The 23,413-nt window shown below is 36.3% G+C and overlaps 1 protein-coding gene across 4 annotated transcripts in view; it reads right to left on the reverse strand.

Annotated features, from left to right (window-relative positions):
• Positions 1–288: 288 nt before the first annotated feature.
• Positions 289–23,413, reverse strand: part of RSRC1 (arginine and serine rich coiled-coil 1) — a 441,446-nt gene continuing 418,321 nt past the window's right edge. For 2 of the 4 annotated variants that reach the window (XM_079704151.1, XM_079704150.1), the window contains exons 8-10: positions 8,558–8,664; positions 1,481–1,633; positions 305–613 (exon numbers count right to left, since the gene is read on the reverse strand). In XM_079704151.1, the coding sequence (XP_079560277.1) occupies positions 521–613; positions 1,481–1,633; positions 8,558–8,664 (353 nt within the window). In that variant the 3' untranslated portion in view covers positions 305–520. Of the gene's footprint in view, positions 614–1,480; positions 1,634–8,557; positions 8,665–23,413 lie in introns of all 4 variants that reach the window. The other 2 variants (XM_079704152.1, XM_079704149.1) reach the window with 2 other exon arrangements.

Here is a 23,413-nt window from a genome sequence, read left to right on the forward strand (position 1 = left end):
TTTTTTACTAAATGTATTATTCCTCTAAGAGTAACATGGTTCATGCTGCTTAGGTTGTTTACAGTGCTTTTTGTTGTGCCTAAAATTTTTCAATAAGGTGAAATAAAAGATTCAAATATGGTTTTATAATACATGGAAGATAAAATCTCATATTTATAGCATATAGTTTGACTCTTTTATATGCATGACTAATCAAAATTGTGTCTTTAAATGGCAACTTGATATTTTTCAAATTGTACTCAGAAACACTACTGTGTACCATTTGCCTTAATACCAATATTTTCAGGATTAGTTTTATTAACAGTATGACATTTTCATGCATCCTTAAACTTTACACTAGTTTTAATATTCACAATATTTGATTAAATTCAAATCAACAAATATTCACGCCTACATGAGAAAAGAATGAAATGAGGTTACCTTTTTATATAATCAGCTAAATTATTTTTAAGAGTTAATATTGGGATTTAAAAACCTAAATTTCCAATGTTACTGTTAATTCAACCAGACGAACATAACTTTAGGCCACAGGACTGCCCATTAGCCTTTCCTGTCGGAGAGCAATTAATCTCTTGAACCACTTTTCTTCAGCATCAGCTTTCTCAATAAATAACTGAAATAAAAAAAGAAAAAAGAAGAAAAAATGTTATTGTCTGCCAATAACTTGGATTTGACCTTATAAATCACTTTTTTTTTTTTTTTTTTTTTCAGTACGCAGTCCTCTCACTGTTGTGGCTTCTCCCATTGTGGAGCACAGGCTCTGGACGCGCAGGCTCAGCAGCCATGGCTCACGGGCCTAGCCGCTCCGCAGCATGTGGGATCTTCCCAGACCAGGGCACGAACCCGTGTCCCTTGCATCGGCAGGCAGACTCTCAACCACTGCGCCACAAGGGAAGCCCTATAAATCACTTTTATAGAATACATCCTTCAGCACAAGATTTGGATACTATTTAACTCTTGATGACCTCTTAACTGAAGATAATCTATCTGGAATAATGCTCAGAAAGTTTTAGAGTAAAAGGACTAACATCAAAATCATTGGTTAGCAATTTTGCATCTCATTTTGTAGAGTTTATTTCCTACAATCTTTCTGAAGACACAGTGGTATGACACTAATTCACAGAAGATAGCATGATATGGTGTTAATGACATGTTCACAGTCCATGAGCCAACTGGAGCAAAGCCAGAATTATATCTTTTAGTGTCAGAATAAAAATAAAACAAAACTTCTTTTTGCCCATTTTTCTCTCCCATAGAAAGAATCTCCTAGAAGTCAGGTAACATGAGTTGGTCCAAACCAGCTTCAAATACATGTAACAGCTCTAAAGGCTGGGGGTGAGCTGCCTATTTTTAGCAAATAGGAACATATGAATCCATTTCCTCCAATGGTCTTCTTGTCACCAGCCCAAAAGGACAACAGTTTGAATTAACTTCAGTCAACTAGACTTAAACTGACATTCTTAAGATTTAAGGATCTTACATTTGGATGGGCCAGAGAATTGTCATCTTGGTACTTGATAGCAGTAGGGATGCTGCTAGGGTCTATTTCTTTTTCATTACTCGGTGGGTCAGCCACTACTGATGCTGGTCCTGATGTTGCAGCTGCATGCTTCACATCACTAGGTTCCACTGACTGAAACATAAAACACATGCTATTAATTGGATAACAATATACAATTAAAATGTTGCTTTAGTAATATTTCTGATTTTGAATAATAACTGCTCAATTGGCCTCCTTTGAGATGATACTAACCATAAAATGGCCCTAGGTTATTGAATAAGAAACAACTATTCCTACAGTAAGCAAACAAATAAAAAAACACTGTGAGAATGTTATTTCTTACAATCAGCATATTTTTCTTAAGAAGTTGGTACTTATGAGTCTATACTATTGAAAAAGTACATATATTTCACATATCTAAATTCTATTAATGAAAATAAGCTTGCAACAAATCTCCATTTAGTTGGCCTCTTTAGATATAAAAAGCAAATTCAAAGATTATTACTGCTATTTTTTAAATAACAACCTGACTGAGATACAATTCCATATCATAATTCATAAAGCTTTTATCACATCAACAGAGTTTTGCAACTATCACCACAAGCAGCTTTAGAACATTTTCGTCATCCTCCTTAAAAACCCTATACCCATTAGCAGTCACTACTCCCCATATCTCCCCAACCCTCCCATTCCTAGGCAACCACTAGTTTATTCTCTGCCTTTATGGATTTGCCTATTCTGGATATTTCATATAAAAGGAATCATACAATATGTGTTTTTTTTTTTGTGACTGGCTTCTTTCATTTAGCATGTATCAGTATTTCATTCCTTTTTGTTGCTGAAATCATATTCCACTGTATAGAATATTATATGCCAGGTATTGTGCAAAGTGCTGGGGACAGAAAGACTGATAAATCATTGTTCCTGCCTGGAAGGAACCAGGAGTGTAGTGCTAACTCAGGTTAGTTCCAATATCTCCTTCCCTGAGAGAGGAGAAGGCCAGGGAAGTGGCTGAATAAGGGAAAGGCTGCAAGGGTAACATGAAATGGATTAGATGAGAAGTTGAAATTAAAGGTTAAATTTAAAAAACCCTAGATGATTGGGAGATTAATTCCACTACTTAGCCTTTTTTCCTACCCCTATTGGTTCTACACATATAGTTTTTCAATTTCCATTTTCTTTTGACTTTTTTACTTCTGAACATCCACTTCTCTGAATGAAGTGCAAAACAGAGGTCACTGGGGAAAACATCTAGAAAATGAAATATGCATGAATTACTTAGTCCTTTATTAGAGTAATTTATCTCAGAGTTGGAGATCCATCTATTTAACCAGTATTTACTAACCACTACTAATTGCTAAGCACTGGGTACACGAGGGAGAATAAGAAGATATGTTCCTTGTCGAGGACACGGGTTCGAGCCCTGGTTGGGGAAGATCCCACATGCCACGGAACAACTAAGCCTGTGGGTCACAAATACTGAGCCTGCGCTCTGAAGCACGCGAGCCACAACTACTGAGCCTGCGTGCTACAACTACTGAAGCCCGCGCACCTAGAGCCCATGCTCTGCAACAAGAGAAGCCACCACAGTGAGAAGCCTGCGCACCGCAACGAAGAGTAGCCCTTGCTCACCGCAACTAGAGAAAGCCCATGTGCAACGAAGACCCAATGCAACTAAAATAAAATTAATTAATTAATTAATTTAAAAAAAGAAGATATGTTCTCTGTCCAAATTGGAGATTACATTTTGCTAATGGGATGACAGATCTCTAACAAATAAATACCAAAATATATACATAATCACAAATTGTAACAAGTTACATAGAGCTGTTTAAAGAAATATTTGGTAAATTTGATTTGGCAGTTTTCTTCTTATATTTTGGAGCCAATATTTTTTCCCCCAGATCCCAAACATTTCTATGTCTCCAACATAGTGGTCACAGAAGACTCATAGCCCTAAGTGATATTACACTGACCCTTTATAAAACTGAAGACACGTAAGAGTAAAGCCCAATATTCTGCACAGGGGAAAGTGGGAAGTATGTTAGTCCAGTGAGGTCCAGGACATAATTTTTTGGTACTCTATCTTGCCATGCAGGGAATGTAAGAGCATGCCATTCTGCATATCTAGGCCATGCTTTGATAGGGTTCAGCTAGGAGACTGGCTGTCCATATGGAACTACCTCGAAAAATTGTGAAGTGCTGTTATTCTAGTTGCCAAACATGTGGATTGAACATGCGCAGGTGGCAGAGATAACATTCTATTACAGAAACCAAGTAATCTCATTTTTGTTTTTACCTACACAGTACATTAAAGTTTTCTTTGAAAAGTGCTTATATGCACAAGAGGTAAAGTTCTCAAGGGTTAGGATCAGAGTGTAGAAGTTATTATTTAATAATGGGTAATTTAAAAAAATGTGTGAGGAAAACCATCAATTGCTTCTTTATTTAAGTGAGGAAAGCTGTTAGAGAAAATTTGACTATTAAAAAACCCTTAGCATGGCCACTATCAAACATCTGGCTTTGAGTAGCACTGCCACCTGGTGGTTCAGTTTGGAAAAACTTGTTTTAACACGTACTTAAAAGTATGAAAGAACAAATGACCACGCTGCTTAGAGTTATTTACCCTCTTTTTGAACATAGGCGGATATCTGCCAAGTACAACAATTTTAGGATTGAATAACAGGTAATAAGCTTATTTGGGAGAGCAGTCTGAAAACAAGCTGCATCTTGGTTCCTTAAGTTGATGATACAGCAGGAACTATCAGATCATCTTTCTACTCACACCAGAAAGATATGATTGCACAAAGTTAAACTAGTTAAATCAATATGTGTTGCAGGAGACACACTGTCTAGAATGTCATTGGTAATAGCCACTTTTCTGGTAATAGCTCCCTAGCTAAATTAGTGGAATTAACCCAGCTAAAGACTCTACCAACAGAAGGGGTCACTAGTTACAGAAAAGCCTTTTTCAGAGATATTACAAACTTTATACCAATGCATGTAGCACTGTCCAGGAGAGAAGGATGTTGAAACTTGGTTCATAATTTAGTCCTCAAGAGAGTTAGTCTTTGCTATGCATCAGGAGTAGCCCATCACATCTGCCCATGACCTGGATGAAATGGTCCTCTAGATAATTTACCTCCTTTGCTAAGTCATCTCCTGATAAATAATTCATCTTCTTGGGCATCCTGAATCCTTACCTTATACTGTAGACACAGACATTTTAGAAACTGGAAAGGGATACCACTTTCTAAACTAATAAATTGGCCCTCTGTTTTATATTACAGTCCAGTGCGAATTTATTCTTTGTTGGCCCATCACTGCTCTTCTGATCGTTTTGAAATGCGATGACTAATATAAGTCTAGTGTTGGATGGCTAATATTTTATACATTTATACATTCACCAAGGTAAATGCCATCTTCTGTGGCTTTTTAGCATATTCTTTATATTTCAACAGGGAATATGCATTGAGTTCACAATTATGAGAGACACTTGATTAGTAGGAAAAACATGGGTTCTGGAGTTGGACAAATTTGGTTTGGCTGCTGCTTTCTATCATTTATTAGCAGTTTGACCATGGGTTATGAAATTTGCTGAACCTCAGCTATAATTAAGGGTTATTAGGATATTAGTTAAATTATAAATGTTAAATGTCTAGTATTAATGGTAGTCATCATTATTTTAGTTATTTGACGTTAAATATATACAAAAGTGGGGCTATGATACAATACTGTTTTACATCATTTGCTTACTGCTTTAACATTTCCAAATGGCTGTGTTGAAACAAATTGGTCCAAAGCTTATGTCTATACATGAAACCAGAAAGTTACTGTGTAAAGTAATTTTTAATTTGCTTGGTCACCAAGCCTCAAACAAGGAGCATTTTAGGATCTATAGACCATAAAAAATTACATAAAACAGTCTCTGGCCCAACCAAAACAGGAATCCTTGTATCTACAATCCCTCTGAAGGAAGCCACAGACAAATACAGCCCTCGGTAGCAGCAGCACGAAGAGGAGGAGTAGTGACAGCTTTCATTTCTTGAGCACTTACTATACACCAGGCACTTGGTTAACTGTTTTATGTAAAGTATCTTGCTCATCCTTATAAAAACCTCTGCTACGGGTATTATCCCCATCTTAAGAGACGAGAGCCAAGATTTAATGAGATTATTATGTAGTTTAAGGATATATGACCAGTATACGGCAGAATCAAAATGTGGTTCCAGATCTGAGTCTACATCTCATGCTTTTGACCACTGCTTCCTAATTGCTAAATGTAAGATTTTTTGCAGTTTGGTTTGAATTTTAGAGGAAAGAAACAAAAATGTTGGTAAAATATTTTAACTAAATATATTTCTAAGGGGCTCAATTCACAGTGCTGGATTAACATTTCTAGGCTGCTTCTGCTTCTCTGTCATACTTATCCAACCAAGAACTAGCCAGTTCTAGGCTTTCCAGATTGATTTTGATTGATTTTATTTCTTTCTATGAATTACTGTTAAGGGGAACCTCTTTTTGAAAGATAGTTGAAACAGAAGGTGGGTTTCCCTCACACAGATTTATGAAGGTTGCTTACAAAATGAAGAGCCTCCTGTTCCATCCTAGACCTCTCAGTCCTTAATGGTGGCATCTGAATTGGAAGTACAAGAAAAGCTACATTGAAGCTGAGTAAATTCCAACTCAGCACTAAAAACTAAAGCAAACAAAAACTAATCCTTAAAATAATTAATAATGGTGGTCCCTTTGATGAGAGATGTAGGTGAAATTCCTTTTCTGCTCCCAAGGGAAGCCCATTTAATTATATATATAGGGTTTTGTTATAGATATGGGAAGAAGAAGAGTTTTTCTCTTGGATTTAATCAGTTATCTTAAGACTTATAACTATAGGAAATAATATTTTAAAACTTTTCTAGAGAATATAAACAAGGTAAAAAAATGACTAATCTTGGAATTCAAATATATAGATATTATTACATTTAAAAAATCTTTTAAGGTGCAACCAGATATCTAAAGAATTTTTGTGTTTCTCAGCAAGGGGTCTGTCTTACTGGTGAGCATGGAGACTCAGGGAAAGTAAGGGGCATATTAGAGAAATGTAAATGGGGTAAGGTTTATACTTCAGACAGTCTGAATGCCTATAGTAGTAGAAGTTTTCAAGCACCATACTTAGTTTATAGAATGTACTTAGATATCAAATAATTTAGATGCTAGAGTATATAATTTAAAAATAAACATTTTATGGATCAAGAGCCATGTTAGATATTTGATAAACATTATATTTAACCCTCGGTTACTCTAAAAAGTAGGAATTATTAGCTCTATTTTATGAATTTGGAAACTGAGGCTTGGGAAGAGGTTGAGAGGTTTTCTCGAGATCATAAATCATGGTAGGAAGTGTGGAAGTTAAGATTCAAACTCAGATCTTCTTGAGTCCAAAGACCATGCTCTTTCCACTATATTAAGCAGGGTTTAGATCAATTTCCTTGCTCACTGCCAATTTTATTAGTTACTGGAAGAACTCCTAGTATCTTGGAGGAGAGGAATGGAATTAAAAATAAATTTACTATATTAATAATTAATACCAAATGGGAAAAAGTTGTTTAGAAGAAAACCTAGTGTATTAACATAGAGGAATAAATATTTCCACAGAAAGAAAATGCTAGGTTATCTTAAGTGTGTGCAGTGAGAACTGGGAAGTCAAGGTGAACTCCAGAAAACAAATACTACGCAAGTAAACTTCAAAACAAATTACAATTCTTTTAGGACTTCTTAATACGTACGAGTAAGATATTTAAAAAAATGGGCAACTATATTTGTGAATGTCCATTTCACAGCTCCTTTTTTTCAGGAGTTGTGGTGGCAAACTACAAAATGTTCAAGTGAAATCAGCAAAATAACAGGGCAAGGACCATGGATTAACCAAGGCTGTCTAGTGCATCCTGGCATCCTGCACATGCTCAATTCATGTCCCCATAATGAATTATTTTAAAATACATATGGTAATTGAAAAGATGTCCATCTCACTAATAACAAAAAAAATGTTAATGGAACAACAAAAGGTCAATTTTTACCTATCAGGTCAGTAAACATGAAAAAGTCTGATAAGGCTTGGTGTTAACCAGGGTGTGAGAGACAGACATCTCCCTGCATTTCGAGGTGGAATTTGAGTCGATACAATATCTTGGGAGAATGACTTTGGGAACAGGTATGAAAAGAAACAATATTAACATTTAACAACTCCATTTTGAAAATTTTATCTAAGGTGATAATAATGGATATTCACAAACATGTATGCAATACCTCCAAACTTACAACTACTAAAATATCTATCAGAGAAAAAAAATAAATCAATTATGATACATTCATCAGTAGAATACTATACAGTCATTAATATATCTACAGATATAGAGTATTTTGAATAAGTGATAGCTATACCATGTATTCATTATATGTATGATATTGAAGAATACATGTATTTCACAGTAGATAGCTTTTTTCCAACTAAAGGAACACAAATTCCAAAAAGCAGCCCTGATAATGATTGAAAGAATACATGAAATATTCAACAGAAATAAAATGCCAATCAAAGCTCCTTTTATTAGAGTTGAATAAGTGATACCCATATGGGCAAAGAGTGTAAATATATGTTACTATTTGGGTAATAATTTTATTGTTAAAGTTCTTTTCTAACTTTTCTCTAGCAATGTCAATTCAAAAAGTAGATGTACACATTTGAAAACAAAACAGTGTACGTTCATGAAATATGTATTATTGTTATAGAACCGTTATGTTGACATCTTATACTTTGCTTTCTTGGTGAATTTTAAAATAAAAATGGCATCAGATACATTTTCACAGTTTTTTTTTAACAAGTTAAACTTGAACTGATTCTCACTGATTCATTCTCTCTCGCAATAACATGCTGATACACTCTCACCCTACTTCATCTATTAGAAGAAGAAGCACTTACATTTAAGTAAAATCCATTAATAAAGCATCCCTTTAGTTGGAATCTAAAGGCTTATTCATAATGCCTGGATGAAAACTTACCTTTTTGACTTCTTTACTTGATCTGAATGTTTGCTGAACAAAAGAATCACTTTCAATGGCTTCAATTTCTTTGACTCTTTTTACTTGTTCTACCAGGGTGGCTTGGTCTAAAAAAGAGGGTATTATGTCAGTGTATTCTGGTGTGTCAGCTTGTTATCAACACTATACCTAAGCAATGTTCTTTCTATGAAGTAATTTTATGACTTATGAAATTTAACTGCATGGAAAAAAAAAGACATTATAGTTAAGTTACAATAGAAACTTTTTGCCCCCCCACCCGAGACTCACAAAGATAACATTCCTATCCACTAAGACTCTCACCTAAAACCTAAAACATTGCTGAGAAGGTACTGCTAAAATGATCCAAGCTAATCCGTGCTAATCTGGAAGGAGGACTTTACATTTTTTCCCCAATTTTACTATGGAAATACATAAAAGGAAAAAGGAATAAGAGCACAATGAATCCACCTGCACCCATCACTCAGCTTCTATAATCATTAATTTTCTGTTATTCTTATTTAATCTATCCATGCCCACTTCAATTTTGGGGGATGGACCTGGAGTATTTAAAAGTAAATCCCAGACATAATGCCATGTTACCCCTAAATATTTTTTTAGGCATCTCAGATAAGGGCTTAAAAAAACAAAACAAACTAGTAACATAACTGCAATACCATCTTTAAACCCAACGTTACCAGTAATAATTCCTTAATATAATCTTATATAATCCATGTTTAATTTTCACTGATTGTCCAAGTGTTGTTTTTTACAGCTGCTTTGTCTGAAACAGGATCCAAACAAGGTCCACACATTACACTTAGTTGACAAGTATCTTAAATTCCTTTTAATCACTTACGGTCCACCATCCCTTCCTTTCATTGTCATTTATTTATTGAAGAAAACTGATCATTTAGCCTTTACAATTTTCTACATTCTGGATTTTGCTGATTTTATTCTCATGGTGTCATTTAACATGTTCTTCTATCCTTCATATTTTGTGTAAACCAGCAGTTAGATCTAGACAGGGATAAGATTCAGGTTCAATTTCTTTTGGTAAAGAATACATCACAAACAAAACAAAACAAAACAAAACAAAAAAACTATACTTAGGGGCTTCCCTGGTGGCGCAGTGGTTGAGAGTCCGCCTGCCGATGCAGGGGACACGGGTTCGTGCCCTGGTCCGGGAAGATCCCACATGCTGCAGAGCAGCTGGGCCCGTGAGCCATGGCCGCTGAGCCTGCGCGTCCGGAGCCTGCGCGTCCGGAGCCTGTGCTCCACAACGAGAAGGCCACAACAGTGAGAGGCCCGCGTACCACAAAAAAAAAAAAAAAAGAATACATCACAGGTGGTACTGTGTAATTCCTATTACATCATATCAGGATGTGCTTCTCCCACTTCTAATGATGTTAAGATTGATCAGTGTGTCCAAGGTGATGTCAGCCTGACCCTAGTTCTCCACCAACCTTTCACTTAATGGTTTTAGCAGACAATGTTTGTTGCTTATCTCCATTATTTTATTAGACATTGCAAAATGGTCATCTTTTTTCTAATTCTATTATTTGTCCTGCATTTATTAGCTGTGATTCGAAGAACTTCCTTCATTGACTACTTTGTAACTGTGAAATATAGTCTGTAGAGGAAAAGGCAGAATAAATATTAATTCTTTCCCTTAATTTATCAATTTTGGTCCAAAGATGACGATTATGAGCTCATGAATATTTATATATGTAATGTACTTCAGTCCATCGTAGTCATTTTCATATTTTGATTCTACCTTTGGGTAGTGGGAGCCTCTTCATGTTGGTCCCTGCATCCTTTTGATATGATCTCTTTTGTTAAAGTGTGATAAGATGTCCCAGGTTCATCCTGTGCAGTTCCTGTCTCAGACTTGAAATCAGCCATTTCTCCAAAGGGCTTGGATTCCTTTTAGTGGGGAATGATACTTAAAGACAGTAACCTGAGCAGTAGGGGTGTTTGTTGTTACTGGATTGTCACCGCTTCTCAGCTTTTTCAGTGGGTGGGGTACGAAATATGTACTTTTAGAAAAGAAAATCGAATGTGAGTTATATTTGTATATCTTTTCTCTTATTCTAAGAATATTAGGCCTTAATGATGTGATCAAAAGTACTTAGTTATTTTTCCTAATATGTGAGTTGAATATATATTAGTTTCAAAATAATAAGACAAATATTACTATTAACAATAAGATGAATTAATAAAGTTTAAAATTTCTTTATGGTTCTTTTTGATCTTAGGATTTATTCCACTGATGAATTGTCAAAACACTATACTCTAAAGTCACTTGAAATAATTCTCCATGTGATTATGCTACCAACTTGATATATAGTTAGGTTCATTTGTTTCAGTTTTTTTTTTAAATCTTGTTTTGCTCTACTGTTTTCATAATTAATATTTGTTTTTTAATTGCATAAAACACTTACATGCTTTCAAAGTCAAAATTAAAACAACATCATTCAGAGAAGTCTAGGTTTCTTTTCCTATCCCATTCCCCCAATCCATAGGTAACTATTTTTTATTAGGTTTTGATTTTTATCCTTCCATTGCTTATTTCTGAAAATATAAGTATACATATTCTCTTCTTTCTTACACAAAATTAGCATACTATACATTCTTATGTATATTACTTCTCTCACTTTTAACACTATGTTTTCCAGTATAGAGACTTCCTCATTCTATGTTACAGCTATACAGTAACCTATTTTATGGTTTTATGATAGTTTTCTCCTACCAATACCCTATTGATGGTCATTTGAATTGTTTCCAGTCCTTTGTTTTTACAATTAGTGCTTTAATAAATAGCCACAGGCATGCATCATTTCATACTTTTGTATTTTTTTTTTCACATGCTAGCTGGGCAGGAAAAATGCAACATTATGGTTCACAACCTTACTGTTTAAACTCTTGGTCTAAGCTGAAACGAATACACACCTGAATTAGGAGCCACTGAATACTCAGCTAAGGCATCTAAAAATGCCGGGATTTAGCCTATATGAATAATAACTGAATTTATTAAAAAAACTGTAATAACTGGTTTAACAAGGTAGAGTTATTTGCATCAAAGTAATTTTTACATACTAAGTTGAAAAGGTTAAATGATATAGAGAGTATGAAATCTGGTCTAACACATTCAATAAAAATTAACATTTTATGAAAAATCTCTGCTTCAATTTTTGGCCAATCACAAATTATAAGCATATAGTCTTATGCAAGTTTCAGTTTATTTAAGAGAAAGACAGTGCTTCTGAGATGTGTCCCTGACAGCTGTAACCAGTCTTTTCTCAGGTGAGAAATCCCACATGGAATGTTTGGAAGTAACAGCTGTCACAGCCAACACTCCCATCTTTGGAAGAATATATTTTGCTATATAAAAAGCAAACACTGTCAGAGTGTCATGGAAGAGCAAATAGTTCCACATGCTTTAGAATAAAAGCTCCTTTTAATTATGCAATGTACTAACTGAGCATGTGAAATGAGAGAAGACTCTTTGCCCAGCTAACTTATTAACACATGCCGTACCAGAGGATAATATTTTTACTAGTTACATATATAATGGCATTAATATAGCAGAGAAAAATCATAATGGATACCATTCCAAGTGATTCAACTTTAATTGGTCAACATGAAAACACATTTGTTTGTGTAGGTGTTAGTTTCACAATTATTTCACAATCATTAGTTCCCAACCAAAAACAATATTTCTGACTTCAGGATGATGTCTCATATGTATCAACTGTTTGACCCCTCGGATTTTTTCTCTAACATATTCCCTCATTTGGATTTACAAAGCACATCATTAGTATTAAATGTCAGAGGTGAGCTCACAAACAGTACTTGATGTCTAAAGCTTGCAGTGTTTGTAGCTTTAAATATGGGCATACAACCAGCTCCTAATACAAATAAAAGTGTTATCATAGAAGCTGGCCAAAGGGCCAGTATATTTAACAAAATAGCACTGGAGAAACTGTAAAGGAAGGAAGGAGAAAGATTAGAGGAAAACCAGAACATTATCTTTGTGTTTCTTTAAAGATCACTTCAGGACTAACAAAGTGACAGGGCAGATAGGGGAAAGCCTGTCTGCTTGACTTACAATATGAAAATAAACCAACATAGCTTTTACCTTTCAATGTGGGAACCATTTTACTGGTGATATTTAAATTAAAGAATGTGATATTTAAATTAAAGAGTAAGAGAGTGATATATAAATTAAATTTCTTTAACATCTTTATTGGAGTATAATTGCTTTACAATGCTGTGTTAATTTCTGCTGTATAACAAAGTGAATCAGCTATATGTATACATATATCCCCATATCCCCTCCCTCTTGCGTCTCCCTCCCACCCTCCCTATCCCACTCCTCTAGGTCGTCACAAAGCACTGAGCTGATCTCCTTGTGCTATGTGGCTGCTTCCCACTAGCTATCTATTTTACATTTGGTAGTGTATATATGCCCATGCCACTCTCTCACTTTGTCCCAGCTTACCCTTCCCCCTCCCCATGTCCTCAGGTCTGTTCTCTAGTAGGTCTGCGTCTTTATTCCTGTCCTGCCCCTAGGTTCATCAGAACCATTTTTTTTTTTTTAGATTCCATATATATGTGTTAGCATACGGTATTTGTTTTTCTCTTTCTGACTTACTTCACTCTGTATGACAGACTCTAGGTCCATCCACCTCACTACAAATAACTCAATTTCATTTCTTTTCATGGCTGAGTAATATTCCATTGAATATATGTGCCACATCTTTATACATTCATTTGTCAGTGGACACTTAGGTTGCTTCCATGTCCTGGCTATTGTAAATAGTGCTGCAACGAACACTGTGGTACATGTCTCTTTTTGAATTATGGTTTTCTCAGGGTATATGCCCAGTAGTGGGATTGCTGGGTCATATGGTAATTCTATGTTTAGTTTTTTAAGGATCCTCCATACTGTTCTCCATAGTGGCTGTATCAATTTACATTCCCACCAACAGTGCAAGAGGGTTCCCTTTTCTCCACACCCTCTCCAGCATTTATTGTTTGTAGATTATAAATTAAAATTTGAAAGACGCACGGGAGATTTCATTTTTAGCCTTATAAATAGCTCAGCTCCACACTGTCTGAAAACAGGCATAAAAAATGTTTTAAACTGCTTCATACTCAAAATTCTAAGATCAATATCCACAAATGTATGTCTTAAATATAACCCTGTCATTTTGGGAAGCAGAATAAAACAATCAATAATATATAGTAAATTGTTTTATTTTTTATTTTATTTTTAAAATATTTATTTATTTATTTGTTTGTTTGGCTGCGCCTGGTCTTCATTGTGGCACACAGGATCTTCATTGCCACGTACAGGATCTTCGTTGTGGCACGTGGGATCTTTTAGTTGTGGCAGGCAGGCTCTTAGTTGCGTCATGCGGGATCTAGTTCCCTGACCAGGGATTGAACCCAGGCCCTCTGCACTGGGAGCGCAGAGTCTTAACCACCACTGGACCACCAGGGAAGTCCCTATAGTAAACTGTTTCACATTCAGGCTCTTAAGTTTAACGTGCCAATTTGTCATTTAAAAATTCTGTACCGGGCTTCCCTGGTGGCGCAGTGGTTGAGAATCTGCCTGCCAATGCAGGGGACACGGGTTCGAGCCCTGGTCTGGGAAGATCCCACATGCCACGGAGCAACTAGGCCCGTGAGCCACAACTACTGAGCCTGCGCGTCTGGAGCTTGTGCTCCGCAACAAGAGAGGCCGTGACAGTGAGGGGCCCGCGCACTGCGATGAAGAGTGGCCCCCACTTGCCGCAACTAGAGAATGCCCTTGCACAGAAACGAAGACCCAACACAGCAAAAAATAAATAAATAAAATTAAAAAAAAAATTCTGTACCAATTTTAAGACTGGGAAGAATGTGAATTAAAACTAGTTATTGTTTATATTTTTATTTTTTAAAAACATTTATTTATTTATTTGGTTGCATTCGGTCTTAGTTGTGGCAGGCAGGCTTCTTAGTTGGGGCTTGCTGCCTCCTTTGTTGCGGCATGTGGGCTCCTCAGTTGTGGTATGCGAACTCTTAGTTGCCGCATGCATGTGGGATCTAGTTCCCCGACCAGGGATCAAACCAGACCCCCTGCATTGGGAGCATAGAGTCTTAACCACTGCGCCAACAGGGAAGTCCCCTAGTTATTGTTTATATGCTTGGCATGAATGCCTAGCGTACAAAGTATCTTGTACTCATCAGCCATGAGGTAAAAATGAAAACAAGTGACAAAGTTATTGGGAGAATAAAAATTACAGGATGTTTCTGGGGCTTCCCTGGTGGTGCAGTGGTTAGGAATCCACCTGCTAGTGCAGGGGACACAGGTTCGAGACCTGGTCTAGGAGGATCCCACATGCCGTGGAGCAACTAAGCCCGTGCACCACAACGACTGAGCCTGCGCTCTAGAGCCCGAGAGCCACAACTACTGAAGCCCGTGCACCTGGAGCCCGTGCTCTGCAAAAGGGGAAGACACCCCAATGAGAAGCCCATGCACCAAAATGAGAAGCCCATGCACCACAACGAAGAGTGGCCCCCGCTCACCGCAACTAGGGAAAGCCCATGCGCAGCCAAAAATAAATAAATAAATTTAAAAAATTACAGGATGTTTCTGAACATTAACATGGTAAACATTAAGTAAACATATCTATTTGCACTTGATGCTTTTTGATAAACAAAATGACTTCCATAGGTTGCTTGCAAGATGTCCGTAGAATATTTCATATTTCATAATAAAAGAGAAAATAATGGAGTCAGAAAGCTAAGTCACTACAGACTAAAAAAGTCAATAACTCACTGCATGGACAATTATTTTGTTCTTTTTGTGATGAAAAATTAAAATCAAATATTTTATTAGTTGTTGATGTTATATTATAAAAATTAGGTTCACCTGCTACTTTGAGTTATATTTGACAATTTCACATGACACATTTACAGAATTTTCAGTGTTATCAAAAGGTACACAAATTTAAGATTAGTAGATAAAGATGACAAGGTCCAATATAAACCTTTTATTTGAAAAGGCAAAATTTAAATATGTACACCATTTGCAGATTACCACCAAGCCAACCTCTCTAAACTGGCAGCAATGCTAGGCAGAGAACAGCAGATGGCACTATTACCCAAAATGTAATGGTTTAAGTGACAACATGAGTTTCACGAAAGGTACCTTACACATTAAAATCTCATCTCCAAATGACTACTTTTGAATATTAATAATTTATGAATTTCCCCAAAGTTAAAATGCATTTTATATTACAAAGAGTTTGGGTTGGTTGGCTTCATAGTTATTGAGTTACTTATGCTACTTTTCTCTCCCAAGGGGAAAAAAAATTTCTATACTAATACTACTGCTACAAATACATGAATAATACAAGAGAAGATCTTATTTTCAGTTTAAATGGATTCAAATTTTAGTCAAGAATGGAAATATCTGCAAAATTCCCTTTTATGGTACAATAGACACTGAAAACAAAGTCTTTGAAATATAAAGCATTTTCAAGTGCTTTGCAAGAACGAAAGAAAAAAAGCAAACAATACCAAACTGGCTATTCAATAAATAAGTAAATGGAGATGGCTGTTCAATAAAATCTGTAGACAAATAAAACATACCATAAAGCTTACTTGGAATTCTAAAGTTAAAGCAACTCCTCATGAACACAAATTTTAATGAAACATAGCCACTGCTTTCCCTTCAAAACAGTTCAAAACAGTGTATTTTAAATAAGTTTCTTTCATTAAAACATATATTAGAAATCCATCCAACCGTAACATTTTAAGGTTGTTCATAAATCTCATATCCCTGGGCACCAATTTCCAGAACCGATATCCACAAATAATGTGAAAGATGAGAAAACTTCTTAAGTAGAATGTGGCTTGTCTATCAGCCTTCTGGAAGCTTATGATACAGTACCAAGTTATATATGTCAGTGAGGCTCCTGGAGTGTCTCTAATAACCACACCCCCTTGGATGGGGTCCAAGACAGCCTCATAACAAACTGCTTTCTATGTCAAATTAAGTAATAAGAATAAATTTAATGTGACTGAACCAGTGAAGAATTTCTGATAAACATTTTAATAAGTGCAAGTGAATTGAGCATCAGACTAGGTTTTATGAAAAACAAAATCCATACTAAAAATCCACACAAATTCCACCTCATTTAGTTCCTCTCACCTAGAATGCTCTTACCTTTTCTGAATCCTCCCTGTCACTTCCCTTGCCACCTCTGAGAAAAGGGGCCTCTTCTATAATTCATTTGGCTCTCAGCATATGTTACCTCCCACTGATATTAATCTCTTCATGAGCAAAAGCTTCATTTCCCCAGCTAGAGGGGACATACCCTTCTGTGTCAACTCCAGGAGTTGGTATAGTATGCTCTATTATTTAGTAAGCAGTCAATAAACATTTGTTGAAAACTTAAAAATTAAGGGGCATTAAAATAACCATTTAAAAAAAACATCATGGGGTTTCCCTGGTGGCGCAGTGGTTGAGAGTCCGCCTGCTGATGCAGGGGACACAGGTTCGTGCCCCGGTCCGGGAAGATCCCACATGCCGCGGAGCGGCTAGGCCCGTGAGCCATGGCTGCTGAGCCTGCGCGTTCGGAGCCTGTGCTCCGCAACGGGAGAGGCCACAACAGTGAGAGGCCCGTGTACTGCAAAAAAAAAAAAAAATCATGGGGGAGAAATGTCAAATTATAAAAGGTTTTGTAACTTTAAGAAATTAAATGTCTCTAAGTGGTTAGTTTTAACAGCTCTAGGTTCAGACTATCTGGATTGAACACTGTCTCTTCTACTTATTAGCTTTGTGACCTTGGGCAAGTGCGTTGTGGTGGTCTCAGTTCTCTCCTCTGTGGCATGGGGATAATAGGTGAAACATCGTAGGATGGTTGAGAGGTTGCCTCCCTCCTTTCTTCCTTCCCTTTCTCTCTCCTTTCCTACTTCCAAATATTTGAGCACACTCAGGCATTGTTCTGCATACCAGGGTTTAGAGACAAGAGTTTCTTTCTTCCCTCATGGAGCTTATGTGTCAATGGAAGAAGCAAATAATAAGCATGTAAATAAACAATATAATATCAAGGAAAATAGAGCAGGGTAGAGGGCTACAAAGGAGAAAGTGGGGCTATCTCAGATGGGGTAACCAGGAAAGAACTCCCTGACATGGTGATTTCAGCATAAAGAAGAATCATGTGAAGGAACAAGTCATGAAAATCTGGGAGATGACACTTGTGTTCAGCACAGGGCTGAGGAAGCATTAAGAACACTTAGTAACTGAGAGCTATTACTAGTAACAGGACTAGAGGGCTGATTTAGTAATTGTACTAAGACATGGAAGTTGGCTAAAAAGTTGGTATATAAACCTCAATTTCTGGCTATATAGAATCCTAATGGATGTCTACTACCACACACTCCCTAAAATGGTAGTCATGTGGTAGAAATCAAGTTTTAAAACAGACGTATATTTGATCATCAATATCTGGGATGCCTTTCTAGTGAGGAAGGTCATAGAGGCTAATTTTTCTTTTAAATGGTTGTTAAAAAGGCCAGATGAGCTGTTATGGTAGCAGAAGCACTAATCACGGCAGTAACAGAATCTTACATTTATGGCACTGAGTGCTAAGCACTTCACATGGATTACCTCTTTTAACTATCATAACCATAAGATATAGTACTATTATTATTTTTATTGTACAGATGAGAAACTGAGGCTAAGTAACTTGGCCAAGGTCACTGGGCTAGTTGGTGGTAGAAATGGGATCCAATCCCTGAATTGTGATCCAGTCATTATTTCCTAGTCAAATAAATTCTTTACCCACTCCTGCCAAGAAACATATATTCTTCTTCCTTCTTACTCATTTACTAGAATAATAAATGTTCTTGGTATTGTTCTTATTCTGCATTTTAATGCTTATACATTCAGTAAAATACAACGTAGCTTTATTTCTGGAGGAGATGCCATATATTTTGTCTTGGTTTTCTGGCGTTATCTTGAGCTCGATTACAGATGTATATTTTCGGAATCTTTCATACTCGAATAAATTTTTAAAGAATTATATATGTCACATTCTGAAAACCTTTATTAATGAATAAAAGAAATAAAGTTTTTAGAAAACCTATCATTCTTTCATTTAAGCCTGAAGACAATCTGAATGGTAAATTACTACTTTAGAGCTGTTCTTTATTTATTGTGCATCAATTGTTGCTACAAAAAACTAGAATGGTTTCTGAGAATTTGGCTAAACAAACAACCACTATGCAGACGAACTACATAGACTATTATTGCCTTATGCTTCTCTCAAATGTAATAAACATGGGTAGTCAAATCCACTTTCAATAGTGGTAAGTAATAATTCCAACAAAGCTAAAGATACTAGAAGTTTTCTTATTTTAATAGGATAGAAGAAAGGAATATAATTTGAAGTATACTGGATTAACAGAGAACACAGACTCTGAAGTTGCTATTTGTTATCCATTTTAATTCCAGAATTCTTATTGACTCTTTAATTAAAATTCTGTAGATGGAAGAGTTGTATGTTTCTAAGGAACTTGAAGTGAATGCTGTCTGCCAGCCATCTCCAAACACTCCATAACCACACACAACTCGCCTGTCAGGAGAGCTAATGCAGACATCGCAGGGCACACCACATTTGTCACTGTGGCTAATATCAGAGACACGCAGCTCTTTTTTCTTAGCACACAAAAGCAAGATATGTAATTCAATGCTCAATTTACCCTTGTCTCACAGGAGATTTTTCCCCGCTAATTGATAGAAATTAAGCCATTAATCAAGCCACTAGCCATCATTCAAACCAGAGAAGATGAATACAAACTTTCATCATAACCACCTTCTCCATTTTAGTGTTCATTAGCATTAATTTTTAATGCAATTATGCTATTCTTTTACGCTGAGCTCATAAATTACTGCTCTTTTGTTGCTGGCTGGCCTTGTAAAATCCAAACTAATGCTTTGTACTCTGATCTTAAAGGCAATTAGTAGGTTCTTCTATATTTTATATCTTTGCATCCCCAATAACATATATGTGTGTGTGTGTGTGTGTGTGTGTGTATACACATATATATACATACATACATACATACATATATATATATGTATATAACGAACATCCATGAACACCCAAATGCTATGCCTGTTGGTTTTTTTAATGTCTCTATATAAAATCTGTGTGAACATATAAATGTAGTAAAATGTACCTAAAGTAAATAAATACACATACCACATACATTACAAAATATAGACGTTAATATAAAAATAAGATCTCATACTCATACTGTATTTTGGGTTTAATATAAAGATATTCTTATAGTTTCTCATGATTAAAAAGTACTGCATCATTGTAGTAAAGTTACATTTTTATAACAAATTAGAGAAAATAAGAATATTAATAGTGACTAATATACACACTTGTAAGGGTCAAAAAACTACTAAAAGCAGAAAGAATAACTACAAAATATCAAAATCCCTTAGTTCTTTATCTAGGGTTATTGTTTTATGTTTAAATCCTTATTTTAAAAAACTTGTGTTGAAACCTGAAAATTAATGAGACGAAAATGAAGAGTAATGGAAAATCAGAAGAACCATTTACCCAAAAGTGTGTTTATAAGTGCATATAACAACTCCATAGCCTTATATTTTGCAAAGTGAATGCATCAGTTTATTAGAGGATGACAGTAAAATAAGACAAATTTTCCATAAATGAATATTGAAGCCAGAGACAGCGTATCCACTCAGTCCTCCATCCGAGAGAAAGTGGAAAGATGTACCCTCCTTATAGTCCCCCAAAAGCATTGGTTATGCTCACTCCTAGGTGCAGAGGTGATAAAAAAAAAAAAAATCTGCAACTCTCTTCTTTGTATAACCCCAGTAATGCTTTTGCCTTTTTTTGCAAGTTGCTATGTTCTGGCCGCCCACTAGCTAGAGAAAGGGTGCATATGTGGCATAAAGATTAATGAAATAAAACTTACTGGGGAGAATGGGAGAAAATATTTGCAAACAAAGCAACTGACAAAAGATTAATCTCTAAAATATACAAGCAGCACATGCAGCTCAATATCAAAAAGACAAATAACCCAATCCAAAAATGGGCAGAGACCTAAACAGACATTTCTCCGAAGAAGATATACAGATTGCCAACAAACACATGAAAGGATGCTCGACATCACTAATCATTAGAGAAATGCAAATCAAAACTACAATGAGGTGTCACCTCACACCAGTCAGAATGGCCATCATCAAAAAATCTACAAATAATAAATGCTGGAGAGGGTGTGGAGAAAAGGGGACCCTCTTGCACTGTTGGTGGGAATGTAAATTGATACAGCCACTATGGAGAGCAGTATAGAGGTTCCTTAAAAAACTAAAAATAGAACTACCATACGACCCAGCAATTCCACTATTGGGCATATACCCTGAGAAAACCATAATTCAAAATGAGTCATGTACCACAATGTTCATTGCAGCTCTATTTACAATAGCCAGGGCATGGAAGCAACCTAAGTGTCCATTGACAGATGATGGATAAAGAAGATGTAGCACATATATACAATGGAATATTACTCAGCCATAAAAAGAAACGAAATTGAGTTATTTGTAGTGAGGTGGATGGACCTAGAGTCTGTCATACAGAGTGAAGTTAAGTCAGAAAGAGAAAAACAAATACCGTATGCTAACACATATATATAGAATCTAAAAAAAAAAAAGAAAAAATGGTTCTGAAGAACCTAGGGGCAGGACAGGGATAAAGATGCAGACGTACAGAATGGACGTGAGGACACCGGGAGGGGGAAGGGTAAGCTGGGACGAAGTGAAAGAGTGGCATGGACATATATACACTACCAAATGTAAAACAGATAGCTAGTGGGAAGCAGCCACATAGCACAGGGAGATCAGTTTGGTGCTTTGTGACCACCTAGAAGGGTGGGATAGGGAGGGTGGGAGGGAGATGCAAGAGGGAGGAGATATGGGGATACATGTATATATATAGCTGATTCACTTTGTTACAAAGCAGAAGCTAACACACCATTATAAAGCAATTATACTCCAATAAAGATGTTAAAAATAAATAAATAAAAATAAAAATATAAATTTTATATATACACACAAATACATACACACATAAACACTTCCAGGCCTGCTTGAATTCACTTAATAATCACAAAATGGATATCATAATATCAGCACTAAAAATAAACCTTTGAAAATGAAACCACTGCAAATCCACAATTAATTTAAAACATTTCAAGAAGAGTTTTTACAGGCTGACTCAGGGCTTGATCCTGGCAGCCAGATGGATATAGGAGGTCAATAATCTAGAAGCAATGAGACAGTGATTAGCCAGACAGTAAAACAAGTACCCGGAAGCAATTACTATCTAACACATCAGAAAGCCATTTGACCAAAATAGGCAGAAAATGGATTTAAAAGATAAATTTCAATGTCTCCCTGCTGTCTTTCTAAAAATCTTGTTTAGTAAACACATTCGTAAAGCCAGTTACTACCTTAAATGATAATTACTCACTGCAAAAAGTCTTTGTTCAGAAGTGATGACTGACTGGAAGGTTCCTTGTAAACAAAACAAGTTTACCTGTTCCTCCATATGCTGACTGCGAGGGAGAACATATTTATTTCTCTGTGACTGTCCAGTCAGAGATACTGCAAAGCTATAAGCTCTAAGAGAATCGGATCTGGTCCAAAAGGTTATCAACCATCCCGAAATTTTGCTATAAAGTAGCAATGTGCCAAAGAGCGTGAATGATGTTTGAAAGTCTAACAAGAAAAGTGTTGGGGTCATACTAAGAATTCACTAAGACTCTAGTAGGTATTTGTTCAATGATGAGCTGAACACAGACAGGCTACTATTGCTAAAGAATGTGGCATTCCTTTATTGGGGAGGGAAGCTCCTTGAAGACTCCCTCTCTCTCTTTGGAAAATGGTAGATACTTATTTATTGCTCTCAAGAATTTCTACAGAGTACTTAAAAGCGAGGTTTTTTCTTTTTTTTCTTTGCGGTACGCGGGCCTCCTACTGTTGTGGCCCCTCCTGTTGCGGAGCACAAGCTCCGGACGTGCAGGCCCAGAGGCCGTGGCTCACGGGCCCAGCTGCTCCACGGCATGTGGGATCTTCCCGGACCGGGGCACGAACCCGTGTCCCCTGCATCCACTGCGCCACCAGGGAAGCCCCATAAAAGCTAGCTTTTCATTGTCCTGGAAACTACTAAGTGATGACCTTTATAGGAGCAAATTCTATTTCTATTTGTTTTCTGACCCATTACTCAACAGAGGTGACAACTCCTTTATTCTTGAAACTTTTTTATTTGGCTTCCATGACACCTTACACTCCAGGTTTTCTTTCTCCTCACTGGTCACAATTCCTCATTTTCCTATACAGGCCCCTCTAAATGTTAGGGTGCCCCAGTGCTCAGACTGGGCCCATTTTTCTTCTCTATCTTTTTTTCTCTCTCTAGGTGACCCATAGCTCTAAATACCATCTATATGCTTATGACCCTCAAATTTTTAGGTCCTAACATCTTTACCAAACTCCAGACCTTGATTTTTCTCTCTTACCCCCTAAATTTAAACTATCCCTTTCCATTAGCTCCTGTCTCTTTTAGAATAAAATTCAAACTCCATACTCTTACTGACAAAATCCTATGTAATCTGGATCCTGCTAAACTCTTCAACCAAATCTCTAATGCTTGTCCTAGCCACACTGGCCTTCTTAAGCATTCTAAACTTGCTTCCCCCTTAGGATCTTTAGAGAAGCTGTTCCCTCCACCTAGAATGATCTGCATGGCAAGTTGCTTTTTGTTCAGA

The sequence above is a fragment of the Hyperoodon ampullatus genome, assembly GCF_949752795.1.
Source record: "Hyperoodon ampullatus genome assembly, chromosome: 5".
NCBI classification, from domain to species: Eukaryota; Metazoa; Chordata; class Mammalia; order Artiodactyla; family Ziphiidae; genus Hyperoodon; species Hyperoodon ampullatus.